General features: G+C 34.9%; 1 protein-coding gene and 1 pseudogene across 1 annotated transcript in view; one reads left to right on the top strand and one right to left on the bottom strand.

Annotated features, from left to right (window-relative positions):
• DNAH14 (dynein axonemal heavy chain 14) overlaps positions 1-18,977 on the bottom strand; it is a 376,422-nt gene that overhangs the window by 112,781 nt on the left and 244,664 nt on the right. The window contains exons 45-52 of the mRNA XM_074385260.1: positions 18,656-18,814; positions 17,246-17,378; positions 11,759-11,823; positions 10,653-10,840; positions 8,390-8,518; positions 3,279-3,410; positions 2,160-2,327; positions 1,118-1,288 (exon numbers count right to left, since the gene is read on the bottom strand). Coding sequence (XP_074241361.1) covers positions 1,118-1,288; positions 2,160-2,327; positions 3,279-3,410; positions 8,390-8,518; positions 10,653-10,840; positions 11,759-11,823; positions 17,246-17,378; positions 18,656-18,814 — 1,145 coding nt within the window. The remainder of the gene's footprint in view (positions 1-1,117; positions 1,289-2,159; positions 2,328-3,278; positions 3,411-8,389; positions 8,519-10,652; positions 10,841-11,758; positions 11,824-17,245; positions 17,379-18,655; positions 18,815-18,977) is intronic.
• LOC101031583 (SAP domain-containing ribonucleoprotein pseudogene) lies at positions 9,335-9,964 on the top strand (annotated as a pseudogene).

Genomic DNA, 18,977 nt, shown 5'->3' with positions numbered 1-18,977 from the left:
TTTGATCATGCTAATCTCTCTATCACAGGTTGCTCCACAGCCCACTTGCATTCCTTTTCTGAAAATGCTCTTTTCTTCTCTCTACCACATGGTCAGGTTGTGACTTTTTCAAACTTTTATGATCTACTTCCTTTTTAAATATAAGTTCTAACTTTAAGCATTTTATTTGCTTCCACATCTAATTGCAGGTTGTTAGAAGAAGACATGTCACTTCTTGAATGCTGTGCTGCTTTGAGATTTCTTCTGCTGGTCACCCTAGGTAACCACTCTGAAGTTCAACCTTCAACAAAGCACTGAGACATGGATACAATACAGTGAAGTTCTTTGCTAAAGCATAACAATGGTGATCTTTGCTCCAGTTTCTAATACATTCCTCATTTCCAACTGAGACCTCATCAGCCTGGCCTTCAATGATCATATTTTTATCAGCATTTTGGTTGCAACCACTTAGCCAGTCTCTAAGAAGTTCCAAACTGTCCCTTGTCTTTCTGTTGTCTTCTGCGCTCTCCAAACTTTTCCAACTTCTGCCCATTACTCTGTTCCAAAACTGCACCCACATCTTCAGGTATCTTTATAGCAATGCCCTGCTCCTTGGTACCAAGTTTCTGTGTTAGTCTGTTTTTGCATTGCTATAAAGAAATATCTGACACTTGATAATTTATAAGGAAAAGAGGTTTATTTGGTTCGTGATTCTGCAGGCTATACACAAAACACAGTGTCAACATCTGCTTCCAGTGAGGGCCTCAGAAAGCTTACAATCATGGTGGAAGGCAAAGGGGAGCCAGTATGTCACAGTGAGAGAGGGAGCAAGAGAGAGAGAAGAGGAGGTGCCAAGTTCCTTTTTAAACAACCATATCTCACTTGAGCTCAACAGGGGTCCCATAAGTTTATAATGGAGCTAAAAAATTCCTATCCCCTAGTGACATCTAGCTGTCTTGATGCTGTAGCACAATGCATTACTCATGTGTGTGTGGTGATGCTGGTGCAAACAAACCTACCGTGCTGCCAGCTGTATAGAAGTATAGCACATGTAATTTCTTTCAGTATTACATAAATTCATAAAACAACATTTTTGCCCAATAACCCACTTAAAATAATTTTAAAAATATAAATTGACCTGAAAATAGTTCTCAAGTTCCTTTGAAAGCAACTGATAGAAAAGGCTTTTATCAGTGAAATCAATTAAGCGATCGTGAAATACTCGGGTGGCTTCATGAACAAACAGGCGAGCAGCCATCTCTTTGGAGTTAATAACAGTCCTGTCAGCTTGCAGCAATCCTAGGAGAAGCTGTTAGGGATTTAAAAACAACATTTCTTTTTTTTTTAAACATTAGCAGGGTAGTATGTGAAGCAATGGCTCAATTTTTGCAGGTTTATGATCCAGAACAATAGAAACGATTATCCAAGGTAAGAATTAGGAATTTCTACAAGTGATAATTTGAAGTTTTGATGAATGGGAAAATTGGTATGGAATCACTCTTAGAGGGAGGGGGATTTGGGGACTCCTCAGCCACATCTAATGGAGGACTTGCCCGGATGAGAGTCTCAACTGCAGTGCTGACATGGAAACAGAGTGTTGCAAGTGATATTAAGGTGTTTCCTAATGTTAATATGTTTTTGCATTCTAAATTTGGATTTAAAATGTTATAGCTCATTTCACAGATTACATGTGCTATTTAGGGCTAAAGTTCTGGAGTCAGGGAAGAAAGATATCAAATTCAAGAACTGGTTTTCTTAACATTTCAATTTTGAAAATTATTTGGTCATGGCTGATAACTGAGTCAGCACTGTAGGCAGAATCTGTGAAAATTCAAGCATGTTTATGAAATGCATACATGCTTTCATTTTCTGACAGCCACAATAAAATCTCAGAAATAAAGCAAACCCCAAATCTATGTTATAATTTTGCCACTTATTTCCCTGCTGAGCATCTTAGCCAATATTTTAACACTCTTAGGTATTTCATCATCGAATTACTTGCATGAAATTATTTTAACAATCTTTTTTTCAACTAACTCATGGGATAAGCTGCTAATGAATAGCAAAACTAACCAACATTCGTTTCCCTTTTTCCCCCTTCAAACAATCTAATGTTGACAGTATGAGAGAGAGCAACTTATATTTTAAAAATAAACTAGAGAATGAACATTAAAACCAACCTTAAACGTATCTCGAAGATTAAACATGTAGTGACATTTTGTTGGAGTTGGTAACATATTCTGACGTACTTGATGGTATATAGCTATGGAACAAGATATTATCTGATCCTTACTTTTCTGAACTTCAGGTATGAAGTTATTGATGGAGAAATAAATTCCCAAATGAGCCTTTAAAAAGATATGTCACAATTTAGTTTGCCAAAAATTTTAAGTACAGACTTCTTCCAGCTACCTTCCACTAAAAAGCAGACTTGTGTACTATAATGGAGAATTAATTGTATTAGAAATCTTAACATTAAAATCAATTTAACATAGGATGGCAGATTAGGCAAAATAAAACAAAACACTCTAGGAGTTGCAAACTGAAGAAAATTCCAATTGGTCCTACTATGGCTAATGGTCTAAAGGAATGTGATACATTTTCTCTAGTTATACAGCTATACATTCTTTGAAAAATTCTGAAATATCTTATTGGAAAGATGACTAAACTAAAAATTCCAAAATATCTTACTGGAAAGATGATGAAATCTAGTATGACTAGAAAAATCTTAAGCACCTTTACAAAACGCTTCAAAAAGAATCTTGTTTTTTTCTTAAATATAAAATTTAAAGATTCATTTTTAAACTCAAGTTTTCAAAAAGCACTTGGTAATTCTAATACGGGTGATCAGTAGTTCACACGTGAAAAAAAATCCTGTTTTAGAAGAAAGTCTACATGTATGCCAATTGCATACCAAGGTCATAGTTTGCGTAGCATTTTTTTATTCCATAAGAAAAGGAAAAGAGCAAATCAATTCTGGCAAAAATCAGGGTGTGTATATTAAAAATACAGATTCCCGCACATCATGCCAGATATACTGGATCAGAATCTCTGAGAATAAAGTCCTGGGACCTGTATTTTAACGTGCATTAGACATGTACCACAAGTATTTATTTTACACACAATAACTTAGGCTTTTGTTATATAGAGCCAAATTATAATAGGCCAGAAAACATAGGGGGAAATAAAATCCATCCCCTTAAAGTAATTTTCTTTCAATATTAGTGGATATAAGTTCTCATATTTTTCCTTACTCTAGAGATTTTTTTTTTCAGTAGAAAATAAACTAGATATGTTACCTGGAAAATAGTATATAAGACGTCTTGTGAAGGATGAGGTAATACCAGCATGGAAAAATGTTTGAGAACACGTGGGTTGATATCATTCACAACTGGAACACAAGCTGCAACTATAGACAGATCTTGAATATTCTGTGAGAATAAAAAAAAAGGAAGAGTAACTGAATGCATCTGTGGAAGTGAAGTATGTACCTACATCTCTCTCTCTCAAATTAGACAAAACATTTAAAAACATTTAGACAAAAATATTATAATTACTATTTATTGCAAAAACAAAGATTACAGCAGTAATAGAAATCTATCTTCTTAGAAGTAATCCATCCTAAAATACAATTTCAAGATATGTTAACTTCTTGAAGACTTTCTAAATGTCATCAGGAAATAGTACTTGAGCAATCATTGAAAAATAAGCAGTATGTTGTTGAGGTTAGGAAAGAGGCTTCTGGTGATAAGTGAGAAATCAGAAGAGCCAGTTGAGTGTGTCTCTAGAATGGCCAGGCTTTGTTCCTGCTCATACCCATGCTCAAAGCCAGAGAAATCCCATAAAAGGCCTGCTGTGAAAATCAAACACCACGTGTTCTCACTCATAGGTGGGTGTTGAACAATGAGAACATATGAACACGGGGAGGGGAGCACTACACACTGGGGTCTGTTGGGGGGAAATGGGGGAGGGACAGGGGGGTGGAGAGGTGGGGAGAGACAGCATGGGGAGAAATGACAGATACAGGTGAGGGGGAGGAAGGCAGCAAATCACACTGCCATGTGTGTACCTATGCAACAATCTTGCATGTTCTTCACATGTACCCCAAAACCTAAAATGCAATTTAAAAAAATTGAAAAAAAAAAAAGGCCTGCTCTGACTATTTTCTGTTCAGTTCAGGGAACTTGTCCAAGCTGTGCATTCCAGACCCCATTTCTCTTTTTTTCAGTCTCCTGGATTCTCCCTGGTGGGCTGCACCTGAATCCTTCCTCTCTGCCTTGGCTGGAAGGTTGCTCGAGACTGACATCTAACCTGATGGCACTCACAAGCCAATGTGTCTCATGTAGGATCCTGGGCCCAAGTTTGTCTGAGACATGAAATCATTTGTAATGCAACCATCTAATTTTATAGATGAGAAATCTGAGGCCTAGAATGTTTAAGTGGCAGTCAGTTCTGAAATATAGGGCTTGTGATTTCCAGAGAAGGACCCAGTGAGAAAAATGCATTTGTGTACACACACACACACACACACACACACACACACATATATATATATATATATATATATATATATATATATATATATATACACACACATATATATTTTAAAAAGTAAGCAATTCTGATTTAGGTTCAATGCAACAAAAATAATTGCACAGAAATTTTTTTTGACTGTGACATTTCTGAAAATGCTGGATCTATGGTCCTGAGATAAAGATGTAGAGTAGTCTTATATAGACATTGAAGATGTATCAGGGGTGCATATTTTCACTGGCTTTTCTCACAACTAACTAAAATTCGATGCATTGAAAAAATTGATTAGCTACTTATACAGTTAACAATAATGAGCATTATTTGACTCAGAAACCAAATCTCCAAACAAATTCAAAAGCTAGAAGACAAGAAATAACCAAGATCAGAGCAGAACTTGATCAGGAGACAGACATACACAAAAAAATCAATAAATCCAGGAGCTGTTTTTTTTTTTAAAGCTCAACAAAATAGACTGCTAGCCAGACTAATAAAAAAGAAAAGAGAGAAGAATTGAATAGATGTAATAAAAAATGATAAAAGTGATATCACCACAGATTCCACAGAAATACAAACTATCAGAGATTACTACAAACAACTCTATGCACATAAACAGTAAATCTAGAAGAAATGGATAAATTCCTGGGCACTCATACCCTCCCAAGACTAAACCTGGAAGAAGTTGAATTCCTGAATAGACCAATAACAAGGTCTGAAGTAGAGCCAGCAAGTAATAGCCTACCAACAAAACAAGTCCTAGTCCAGATGGGTTCACAGCCAAATTCTACCAGACATACAAAGAGAAGCTGGTACCAATCCTTCTGAAATTATTCTAAACAATACAAAAAGAGAGTCCTCCCTAACTCTTTTTATGAGACCAACATCATCCTGATACCAAAACCTGGCAGAGATCCAACTAAAAAAGAAAATTTCAGGACAATATCCATTATGAACATCCACATAAAAATCTCCAATAAAATACTAGTAAACTGAATGCAACAGCACATCAAAAAGCTTATCCATCATGATCAAGTAGGCTTCATCTGGGGATTCAAGGCTGGTTCAACATACACAAATCTGTAAATGTAATCCATCACATAAACAGAACCAAAGACAAAAACCACATGATTATCTCAATACATGCAGAGAAGGCCTTTGACAAAATTCAACAGCCCTTTATGTTAAAAACTCTTAGTAAACTAGTTATTGATGGAATGCATCTCAAAATAATAAAAGCTATTTATGACAAGCCCATAGCCAATATCATACTGAATGGGCAAAAACTAGAAGCATTCCCTTTGAAAACTGGCACTAGACAAGGGTGCCCTCTCTCACCATTCCCATTCAAAATACTATTGGAAGTTCTAGCCAGAGCAATCAGGCAAGAAAAAGAAATAAAGGATATTCAATTAGGAAAAGAGGAACTCAAATTGTTTCTATTTGCAGATGATATGATTGTATATTTAGAAGACCCCATCATCTCAGCCCAAAATCTCCTTAAGATGATAGACACAGGGAGGGGAGCACTACACACTGGGGTCCGTTGGGGGGAAATGGGGGAGGGGCGGGGGGGTGGGGAGGTGGGAAGAGATAGCATGGGGAGAAATGACAGATACAGGTGAGGGGACGGAAGGCAGCAAACCACACTGCCATGTGTGTACCTATGCAACAATCTTGCATGTTCATCACATGTACCCCAAAACCTAAAATGCAATAAAAAAAAAAGATGATAAGCAACTTCAGCAAAGTCTCAGGATACAAAATCAATGCGCAAAAAATCACAAGCATTCCTATACACCAATAACAGACAAATAGAGAGACAAATCATGAGTGAGCTCCCATTCACAATTGCTACAAAGAGAATAAAATATCTAGGAACACAATAACAAAGAACGTGAAGGACCTCTTCAAGGAGAACTACAAACCACTGCTCAAGGAAATAAGAGAGGACAGCAACAGACGGAAAAACATTCCATGCTCGTGGTTAGGAAGAATCAATACCATGAAAATGGCCATACTGCCCAAAGTAATTTATAGATTCAATGCTATCTCCATCAAACCACCATTGACCTTCTTCACAGAACTGGAAAAAAACTACTTTAAACTTCAAATGGAAACAAAAGAGAGCTCACATAGCCAAGACAAAACTAAGCAAAAAGAACAAAGCTGGAGGCATCATGCTACCTAACTTTAAACTATACTACAAGGCTACAGTAATCAAAACAGCACGGTACTGGTACCAAAAGAGAGATATAGACCATGGAACAGAACAGAGGACTTGGAAGTAATGCCACACACCTACAGCCATCTGATCTTTGACAAACCTGACAAAAACAAGTAATGGGGAAAGGATTCCCTATTTAATAAATGGTGTTGGGAAAACTGGCTAGTCATGTGCAGAAAGCTGAAACTGGACCCCTTTCTTACACCTTATACAAAAATTAACTCAAGATGAATTAAATATTTAAACATAAGACCTAATACCATAAAAACCCTAGAAAGAAACCTAGGCAATATCATTCAGGATATAGGAATGGGAAAAGACTTCATGACTAAAACACCAAAAGCAATGGCAACAAAAGCCATAGTAGACAAATGAGATCTAATTTAACTAAAGAGCTTCTGCAAAGCAAAAGAAACAATAATTAGAATCAGCAGAATGGGAAAAAATTTTTGCATGCTACCCACCTGACAAAAGGCTAATATCCAGAATCTACAAAGAAGTAAAACAAATTTACAAGAAAAAAAAACCCATCAAAAAGTGGGCAAAAGATATGAACAGACAGATTTCAAAAGAAGACATTTATGTGCCTAACAAACATATGAAAAAACGCTTATCATCACTGGTCATTAGAGAAACGCAAATCAAAACCACAATGAGATACTATCTCACGCCAGTTAGAATGGTGATCATTAAAAAATCTGGAGACAACAGACACTGGGGAGGATATGGACAAATAGGCACACTTTTACACTGTTGGTGGGAGTGTAAATTAGTTCAACCATTGTGGAAGACAGTGTGGTGATTCCTCAAGGATCTAGAACGAGAAATACCATTTGACCCAGCAATCCCATTACTGGGTATATACCCAAAGGATTATAAATCATTCTATTATAAAGACACATGCACATGTGTGTTCACTGCAGCACTGCTTACAATAGCAAAGACTTGGAACCAACCCTGATGCCCATCAGAGATAGATTGGATAAAGAAAGTGTGGCACATATACACCATTGAATACTATGCAGTCTTAAAAAAGGATAAGTTCATGTCCTTTGCAGGGACATGGATGAATCCGGAAACTCATTCTCAGTAAACTGACACAACAACAGAAAACCAAACACTGCATGTTCTCATTTATAAGTGGGTGTTGAACAATGAGAACACTTGGACACAGGGAGGGGAACATCACACACTGGGGTCTGTTGGGGGGTGGGGGTTTAGGGGAGGGATAGCAGGGGGTGGGGAGATTGGGGAGGGATAACATTAGGAGAAATACTTAATGTAGGTGACAGTGGGATGGAGGCAGCAAACCACCATGGCATGTGTGTACCTATGTAACAATCCTGCAAGATCTGCACATGTATCCCAGAACTTAAACTAAAAAAAAAAAAAAAAAAAAAGAAATCAAATTTCAAGGACATACATGCAATTTTTACTAAGATTTAAAACAATTAAAAGTAGGATTTCTATAAATCCAGTGGACCTACATTGCAAAGATACAATTAATATAGTAGTTTAGGGTCTCAACTTTGCTTAATATGTTCATATGGCCAGAATTTCTAACTTTCTCACTTAATGACTCAACATTGTTATAAAGATTTAATTTAGTGTAAGGAACAACATGTAGTACGAACAAAATCTTAGTATATACTGTACCTTCCATGTATTTTTTTCAGTATCATAAACCCCTCCCAGATCTAATAATTGTCTTATCAATTCCAGGGGTGGCTGTGCTCCATACATATCTGACGCTGGCATATTCATATCATCAATAAATATTATCATCTTAAGAAAGATAAAAGGTTTTAAACATATAAATTAGTATACCTTTCTTTAAATTATGAATTAGGAATATTATGCTATGGAGTAAGCACAGAATTATATGTAATAACATGTCTGTTTTCCTATTTAAAAACAGCAGATCAAATTCTGTTTGGAAGATACAGTTTTTAAAAACAATGAATTTTCAAAATAGCAGACACACTATTCACCTTCCATAGAGCTATAATAATTGTCTGATAATAGTTAGAAATGTATTTGGTGCTGGATAAAGTTATATAATATGGCTATTACACAGGATCACGGCTATCATTCATTCAAGATTTACTTACTGAGTGCCTACAATTGGGAAGGCACTTATTGGTAGGTATTTAGTTGTTTATTTCACATGCACCCCTGGTTTAGGAATAAGGCTATCATCGGGAACTAGACTTAAAAATTCTGCTGCAAATGCTGTTGTCATGAACAACATGCAGAAAATTTAGACACATCTCCAATTTTTAAACTTGTATTAATGTACACCTTTGAAAATATTGTGCACTGAAGTATACTGACTGTAATCTCTGTGTGCACTAGCTTTTTTTAGATAGTATTTATTTTGGCCAAACAAGCAACGTACAAATTTCACAAATCGACATTTGTTTTGAATTACCTAATTACCTAATTTGGAACTGTCAATGCAATTTTTTTTAGCAAGACACTCATTTTCTCCCCTTTGTATCACAAATTGACTGAAATTTCTCTTGCTTGCATTTTCTATTGGTGTGATTGGTTGCTCAGTTATTCACTCTTTTAAAATTCCTAAAGTTGAGGGGTAACAAGATGGCGACCGCGACGGTGGAGCTCCATAAGCTGAAGCTTGCTGAACTAAAGCAAGAATGTCTTGCTCGTGGTTTGGAGACCAAGGGAATAAAGCAAGATCTTATCCACAGACTCCAGGCATATCTTGAAGAACATGCTGAAGAGGAAGCAAATGAAGAAGATGTACTGGGAGATGAAACAGAGGAAGAAACAAAGCCTATAGAGCTCCCTGTCAAAGAGGAAGAACTCCCTGAAAAAACTGTTGATGTGGCAGCAGAAAAGAAAGTGGTGAAAATAACATCTGAAATACTACAGACTGAGAGAATGCAGAAGAGGGCTGAACGATTCAATGTACCTGTGAGATTGGAGAGTAAGAAAGCTGCTCGGGCAGCTAGGTTTGGGATTTCTTTAGTTCCAACAAAAGGTCTGTCGTCTGACAACAAACCTACGGTTAACTTGGATAAGCTGAAGGAAAGAGCTCAAAGATTTGGTTTGAATGTCTCTTCAATCTCCAGAAAATCTGAAGATGATGAGAAACTGAAAAAGAGGAAGGAACGGTTTGGGATTGTCACAAGTTCAGCTGGAACTGGAACCACAGAGGATACAGAGACAAAGACGACGAAAAGAGCAGAGCGCTTTGGGATTGCCTGATGAAAAGTTCTTGTTACTTTCTGTTCTCCAGTGTTTTCCATTTCTCTGATTCTTCTTGGTCACATATATACCTAAATGCACAGTCATGTGCCTACCTCCTGCCTCGCAATGAGGGAGCATGTACCCCAGGTACATCCGTGAACTGCAGCAGCAGTTTGACTTATTGCTGTTTCAGCGTTAAGGTTGTTGTGTTTGTTTTTGATTATGTTGCTTGTTAATAAAAAAAAAAATAGAAAAAAAAAAACTCCCTGAAGTTTACCCATGCAAGCAAAGACCAAGTTTATCTGTATCTTCAGTTAAAATCAAATTAATCTGAAGCAAACCCTTAAAAGCTCTTGAAATTGAATTGAAATTCTTAAGAGTCCCAAGCCATGGTCACAGGAAGAAAATGTGGTCTAATATATAGTAACAAAGCAGTTGGCATCTAACCTATTTTCCAGTCTACTTATCTTCAGCAATATTTCAGTAGCTTCTTTTGGCCTTAATAATTCTGAATCAGTGTAATTCAACATGTTAGAAATCAAATCATATTGATTTGAAAACCAAAGTTTCTGTTATACATTGCATCTCTAGGATGGTCAGGAGTGTGTGCTACACAAATATTTTTCTTCTGATTAGTATTAATTAAAATAAATTATCACTTGAGTAGCCTAAGCAGATTATTGAACAGGTGTGAGAGGTGTTTTACCCTGTTGTTTTTTGGTGCTCCAAGAGTATCTTTAGTTCTTCTTACCAACTTCTTAAGAATCATCTCCTTGGTTTTGGCAACTGTCATATTGGTACTAAAATTTATTGTAGAGACTACAATTCCTTTATGATCATTATTTTTAGATAATATTTTATCAGTCCTAACTTCTGGCTTTTTTGTGGGATTATCTATGATGCCAAATATGGAAAGAAAAAGAAATTTAGAACGCTTTAAGAATATTTTTGCTTTATTTTAATGTGCCATGAAATTTGAAAATTACATAATTTTACTATTTTGTTGTCATTTTCAAGAAATCACTCTGATAGAACTTTGGAGTATTTCTTTGCTGTTTTATGGTAAACAGAATCTCTTTGCAACCAAATGCAACAGTACAAAAGCCCAAAGAGTCCTCCATACATTTATACATGATAGACACATACAACTTTGTAAGATCTAAAAGCAGCACGCAGCTGTCTACACCAATGGCATTATAATTAGGATATATTCCCTGAGTGATGATCATCCAGAGGGTTATTGGTAGGCTATAGCTATGGCAACTTAAAAGTGAAAACAAAACCAAAACCTCTTCTGGGAAGAATTTGGTGAATTGGAATCCTTCACCTTTCTGAGCTATTTCTAGGCCATCCCATCTTTTCCCCTTGAGAAATGGAGTTGCTGTTCCCAAAACTACTGAGTCAGAATTTTCAAGGATGAGGATTCTAAAACTCCACATGTTTCTATTGCATGGCCTGATTTGAGAAGTCCTACAGAATCATACATTTTCTATTGTACTATGTCTAAAAGCATGAAAGAATAGAATAGCAGATACCACCCACGGTTACTTCAAGACTTAGTCTATGGTTCCACTAACATATCAGCTAGGTATCAGCTAATATACCTACTATATCAACAGATGTAATACTTCTCTACCAGAACCATTCTAACTTTTGAGTAGGACAGAACAGTTTGAGAGGGTGTGGGATTTTTTATTTTAAATTACCAATTGAAATTGTTATTCTGAGATTTCTAAGTGTAAGAAATAATATACACAGGGTTGTGAAGTTTAAAAACATAATACAGCTTTGAAACTGTACTACAATACATACCTGAACTTCCAGTTAATGTCTTATGAGTTTCAGGTATCAAGATGCTGATATTCTGTTTTAGGCTACTGGAATGAAAGATTTTAAGGATTCAAAATTAGTTTATTTACCATAATAGTTGGATTAAAGAACAACAAAAAAGTAACAGCATGTTGTGAATTTTACTTCTATCTCTACAGGAAAATATATATTCTTCTGTTTCCACTTCTACAGATAAAATTAGTGTCAGCATTAGAACTGACACCAAACTGAACAAAATATAAACTTACTTTATAAAATGAACTGGGCAAATTCCTAGGATGCCAGACTGTTGGATATTTTTCTTTGGATAGTAAGGCATTACCTCACTTGTCCCTTTATAAAATATATTTTGCTTTATGGATCACTCAGCCAAGACCCATTCACCTTATTTTGGTCTTGTTTCTAGGTGTTTGTTTTTCTTATATTTGATAGAAAATAGTTGTTTTTCTCTATTGCTAAAACTCACTTCAGCTTAAATATTGAGTATAGAGTAAAACTTACTTTTTTCCAGTCTCCATTATTTATGATACTTAAAGAATGATTCCTATTGTATTAAACGTTTCAAAATTATTTCTCAGACGTTTAAGTCCTTATTTATGTGTAGTAGGATTCTATTCCAAAATTAGTGTAAGACATAGATGATGGTGACTTGGACTAAAACAGGCATTGGAAAAGGTGAAGTAGAGGAATTCAAGATATATGTGAAGAGAGAACAGACTTGATTAGTAGAATATTAGATGTAGGGCGGGGCAAAAATGGGGTCCTAGGGATTGGGAAGAATTAGATGATCTATAAGAGATAGACTGGTGAGAGGAAAGGGAGGAATTCAAAGATAACTCCTAGGTCTCGGGCTTGAATAATTGGGTCTCATTTATTGAAATAAGAAGCACTAAAGGAAGGATAGGTTTGGAGGAGAAATCAAGAGTTATAGTTTGGGTATGTTAAGGTTGAAATGTTCATAAGATATCCAAGTATATATATATATATATAACATAGTAGGATATATGCATCTAATGATTAGAGGAAAAGTCTGATATGTGCATCTCCACAATTCCATCTTCTTATGTAATTCAAATAATACTAGTCTTCTCTAATATTTTAACAGTGTTAGGCACTTAAAAATTTTTAGTTTTATTTGCATAAAGTATATATTTTTTTTTTGTTGTTTTCTTCAGGAAGAAACAGAATGACAGAGACAAAGTTATTTGTCAAGGGCATTTTAACATTTGATAACCATACTGCCCAAAGCAATCAACATATTTAATGTAATTCTTATAAAAAATATCAATGTCATTTTTCACAGAATTAAAAATACTAAAACTTATATGGAACCAAAGACAGACTGAATAGCCAAAGCCCCAAGCAAAAAGAACAAACCTAGAGGCATCACATTACCCAACTTCAAATTATACAACAAGGCTATAGTATCAAAACAGGACTGTACTGGTATAAAAGTAGACACACAGATCAATAGAACAAAACAGAGAACCCAAAAATAAAGCCAAATATTTATAACCAACTGATCTTTGACAAATCAGACAAAAACATACACTGGGAAAATACACTCTATTCAAAAAATGGTGCTGGGATAATTGGATAGCCACATGTAGAAGAATGAAACTGGATTCTTATCTCTCACTGTGTATAAAAATAATCTCAAGGTAGATGAAAGACTTGAATGTAAGACCTGAAACCATGAGACTTCTAGAAAAAAAAACCTAGGAAAAACTCCTGTGGACATTGGCCTAGGCAAAGAATTAATGACTAAAACACCAGAGGCAAATGCAACAAAAACAAAAATAAATAAATGGAACCTAATTAAACTAAGAAGCTTCTGTACAGCAAAAGAAATAATAAACAGAGTACACAGACAACCTATAGAGTGGGAGAAAGTGTTTGCAAACTATGCATCTGACAAAGGACTATCCAGAATCTACAAGGAACTCAAACAAATCAGCAAGAAAAAAGAACCCATTAAAAAGTGGGCAGATGACATGAATAGCCACTTCTCAAAAGAATAGAGTATGTTTACACTGATAAGAAGGACATACATTTCTAAGGAACAAAAACCAATATAATGCAAAACTTTATTTGTATGTTTTAGGTGCATTTTCCAGAAGGCAAATAGTTTATAGCTGCCCTTTATGTTATATCAAAAAAAAAAAAAGATTTAAAATGTGGTTATTTAAAAAGTAAATGTAAGAATTTCTCATTTAGACAAGATTGGGCCCTTTCAGGGTGGTATGACCGTGGACAAAATTTCTCATTTAAAGGACTTAATCTAGTTGTTAATACTTTGGAAAAGTAAACATTTTCTTCTAAATAGAAAATAGGAATGGCTGATCATGGTAAAGAGATTGAATCAGTAATAAACTGTCCCATTCAAGAAAAGCCCATAATTGGATTTTTGTTTTGTTTCATTTTTTGAGACAGAGTCACATTCTGTCACTAGGCTGGAGTGCAGTGGCATGATCTCAGCTCACTGCAACCTCTGCTTCCCAGGCTCAAGCAATTCCCCTGCCTTAGCCTCCTGAGTAGCTGGGAAGACAGGCATGCGACTAGTTTTTTGTATTTTTAGTAGAGACAGGGTTTCACCATGTTGGCCAGGATGGTCTTGATCTTACCTCTTGACACACCCCCATCAGCCTCCCAAAGTGCTAAACTGGATGGTTTTATGCTGAATTCTACCAATTATTTAAAGGGGAACAAATACCACTCCTTCTCAAACTCTTCCAAAACACTGACGTGGAGGGAATACTGCCTAACTCATTTCACAAGGCCAGGATTATCCTAATTCCAAAGCCAGAAAAGAACATTACAAGGTTAGACAATTACAAACCAATAACCCTGATCAACATAGGTGCAAAAATCCTCAAAAGATTAACAAAACCAAATTCAATGAAAACTGTAAAACCTTGATGAAATAAATTTAAGAAGAGACAAGTGGAAAGATAGCCTATGTTTATGGATTGAAAAAATTAATATTGCTAAAATATCCATACTACCCAAAGTGAGCTACAGATTCAATGCAATCTCTACCAAAATTCCATCATTTTTTATTTTGCCAATGGAACCACAAAAGATCCCAAATAGCCAAAGCAATCTTGAAGTGGGGGGGGCGGGGAGGAACCTTTAGGCATCACACTACCTGATTTAAAAACATACTACAAAGCTATAGTAATCAAAACAACATGGCATTGACATAATAACCAACATATTGACCAATAAAACAGGATAGAGGGCACAGAAATAAACCCACACATTTACAATCAATTGATTTTTGATAATGGTGGCAAGAACACACAATGAAGAAAGGACAGTCTCTTTAATGAATGAATGGTGCTGAGAAAACTGAATACAAACATGCAGAAAAATGACATTGGACTCTTGTCTCATACCACATAAAAATAAAAGTAAATTAAATGCTTACATGTAACACCTGAAACTGTAAAGCCATCTAAAAGAAAAGACAGGGAGAAAGGTCCATGATATTTGTCTGGACAATTTTTTTAAGCAAATACCCCCAAAACAGTCAACAAAAGCAAAAATAAGCAAATGGGATTACATCAAATTAAAAAGCTTCTGGACATTAAAAAAAGCAACAGAGCAAAAAGACAACCTATGGGATGGGAGAAAATATTTTCAAACCATTTGTCTAAAAAAGGGTTAGTATCCAAAATATCTAAGAAACTCCAACCACTAAATAGAGCAAGAAAACAAACAACCTGATTAAAAAGTGGGGAAAAGACTTAAATAGACGTTTCAAACAGCCAACAGTTTTACGAAAAAGTGTTCAACATCATTAATCATCGGGAAATGCAAATTAAAATCACAATGAGACAGTATTACTTCATATATGTTAGAATGGCTACTATCAAAAACACAAAAGTGTTGGTAAGGATGTGGAGAAAAAAGAACCCTTGTACATGGTTGGTGGGAATGTAAATTAGTACAGCCATTATGGAAAACAATATAGATGTTCCTCAAAAAACTCAAAGTAGAATTACCATATGATCCAACAAACCCACTTCTGGGGATATATCCAAAAGAATTGAAATCAGTATGTCAAAGAGATATCTGCACTCCCATGCTCATTGCAGCATTATTCACAACAGATAAGATATGGGCTCAACCTAAATGTTCAATGGCTGAATGGATCTTTTTTTTTTTTTTTTTTTTTTTTTTTTAGACAGAGTCTTGCTCTGTTGCCCAGGTTAGAGTATAATGGCACAATCTCAGCTCATTGTAACCTTCATCACCCAAGTTCAAGCGATTCTCCTGACTCAGACTCCAGAGTAGCTGGGACTACAGGCATCTGACACCATGCCCAGCTAATTTTTTGTATTTTTAGTGGAGATGGGGTTACACCATGTTGGCCAGGCTGCTCTCAGACTCCTGACCTCAGGTGATCCACCTGCCTCTCCCTCCTAAAGTGCTGGGATTACAGGCATGAGACACTGTGCCCACCTAAATGGATTTTTAAAATGTGATATATATATTATATTTATATATATTTATATATATTTATATATATTTATATATATTTATATATATTTTTATATATATATTTATATATATTTATATATTTATATATATATATTTATATATATATTTATATATATATTTATATATATATATATATTTATATATATATATTTATATATATTTATATATATATTTATATATATTTATATATATATATATAAAATGGGATAGTATTCAGTCTTTGAAAAGAAGGAAATCTTTTCATTTGAATGGCTGTTTTAAATGTGGTGCATATATATATATATTCCATTATATATACAATGGAATTCTATTCCGTTTCTAAAAAGAAGAAAATTCTGTCATTCGTAACTACACGGATGAACCTGGAGGACATTATGCTGGTGAAATAAGCCAGGCACAGAAAGACAAATACTATATAATCTCATTTATATGTGGATGCTAAACAAGTCTAACTCATAGAAGCAGAGAGTAGACAAGTTGCCAGGGGCTAGGGGTGAGGTGGGAAGGAATGGGGAGATGTTGGTCAAAGGGTGCAAAGTTTCAGTTAGAAAGGAAGAATATGAATTTGACATCTATTTTACAGCATGGTGGCCATAATTAATAATGTGTTATATATTTCAAAGTTCCTAAAATAGATTTTAATTGTTCTCATTACAAAAATCATAAGTATGTGAGGTATTGGTATGCTAATTAGATGATATAATCATTCCTCAATGTGCATGTACATCAAAACATCATATTGTACCCCGTAAATTATACAATTATCGTCTGTCAATTAAAAATAAAAATTTAAATTGAAAAAATAAAAGAGAAATTAGAACAAAAAGGATTTTCTTCTTATCTCTTTTGAATGATTCTGCATTTTTACATAAAAGATTTGCTTTTTTAAAACAGGCACATTTATATATTAAAGTACACTTTTTAAAATCAGACAAATCAAATTTAGAAGTTAATATATACAACCTTGATTTTTTAATTTCATTATATAATAGGACATCTCCTAAAATTGAACCATATTTTATGTCAAATGCTCCTGGACCCTCTAACTTTTCAAGCATTTGATTAATAGTGGCAGTTTTCCCAACACCAGATTCTCCTAAGGGAACAAAATACATAAGGTTAGATATATATGTAAGAGAATAATGATACATGTTAACATATTAAAATGAACCAATAACATTTTCCCTCAATTGAAAATTCAAAAAAAAATGTGATTTTGTTCTTCCTTTTAAAAAAAGTGGTTAAGAGTGGTTAAATCAGGAAGTTAATATAAAACACTTTCAAACTGTTTGAATTATTTACATCTCTTACAAAAGAAGAGTTAACTATTATTTTTAACTAATGTTCACTTAAACTGATCGCTAATCCTCTGCTTATAGCACAGAACATGAAACATAATTCCTTAAAAATTTCTGCCAACACAATTTGAGGAAGAAATTTGATGATAAACTTTTTGTTGAAGCAGAGTAGGGACTCTGTAATGATTTTACAATTTATTAAGTATTAAAATAAAGATAAGAATTTTTTTTGAGATGGAGTTTCGCTCTTGTTGCCCAGGCTGGAGTGCAATGGCGTGATCTCGACTCACTGCAACCTCCGCCTCCTGGGTTCAAGTGATTCTCCTGCCTCAGCGATCTGAGTAGCTGGGATTACAGGCACGCACCACCATGTCTGGCTAATTTTTTTATTATTATTATTATTTTTTAGTAGAAATGATGTTTCTCCATGCTGGTCAGGCTGGTCTCAATCTCCCAACCTTAGGTGATTTGCCTGCCTTGGCCTCCCAAAGTGCTGGGATTACAGGTGTGAGCCACCATGCCCGGCTGACAAGAATTTTCTTAGACAAAATTAGAGGCAAGGTATGTGTTATCTGAGCATTACATTGCCTGAATTCTTTGCATATGGAACTGGAAAAATGATACTACTGCCTTTGGTGCTATGCAACACAGAATTGGAAAAAGGTCATTGATGGTTTGAAATATGCTTAAAAGAGAGGAAGAGTTGTATTGAATCACTCTTTTGATAATGGTAAAAGAAAAATCTTAATATTGGGTTGGGGAATCCCACTGAGTGTGTAAATTTAAGTAAACCAATCAATGTTACCAAGAAGAACCTCAGCCCACAGGCTACAGAGGCCAAACATAATACAATAGCTCTACTTGTGGAATTTCTCCTGAAGGTAATGAAGAGATGAAAAAGATTTATAATGTCCTATTTTGGCAAATACGTGGAAAAATAGGTGTTCATAAACTGCCGGTAAGAATATAAATTAATACAGTAAGCAAAACTTTTCAGGGCTTATTTTTTCCCACTTACAAAATATCTGTAAACATTTTTCTAAATGTGAAATTCTCTATTAAAAATGTTTAATACCTGTGAGAAGCACAGGGCAGGAATTCTTTAAAAGAAGGCTCATGAGAAAAGAAAGGCATGTTGTGTCTCTGGTAGCAGTGTAATTAATGCATTCTCCACACTCTGTTATCTTGAAGAAGTTTTCACCAGATCTTTGAAGATCAGTTAACAATGAAGTTCCTAAATTAAAAATTTTAAAAAGTTTCAAATGACCTAGAAAGCGCTATTAACCTAATCTTAAAAAAATTGGAACTATTTTATGTTCATTAATTGTTCATATGAAAAGTACATGGCTATGCAGAAATAAAATATGTTAAGATTTGTTTCAGGAAAATGTAATCAT

Source organism: Saimiri boliviensis, chromosome 14 (assembly GCF_048565385.1).
Source record: "Saimiri boliviensis isolate mSaiBol1 chromosome 14, mSaiBol1.pri, whole genome shotgun sequence".
Taxonomy (NCBI): domain Eukaryota; kingdom Metazoa; phylum Chordata; class Mammalia; order Primates; family Cebidae; genus Saimiri; species Saimiri boliviensis.
Note: the sequence above shows the minus strand (reverse complement) of the source record. Positions and strands in the feature narration are given on the sequence as shown.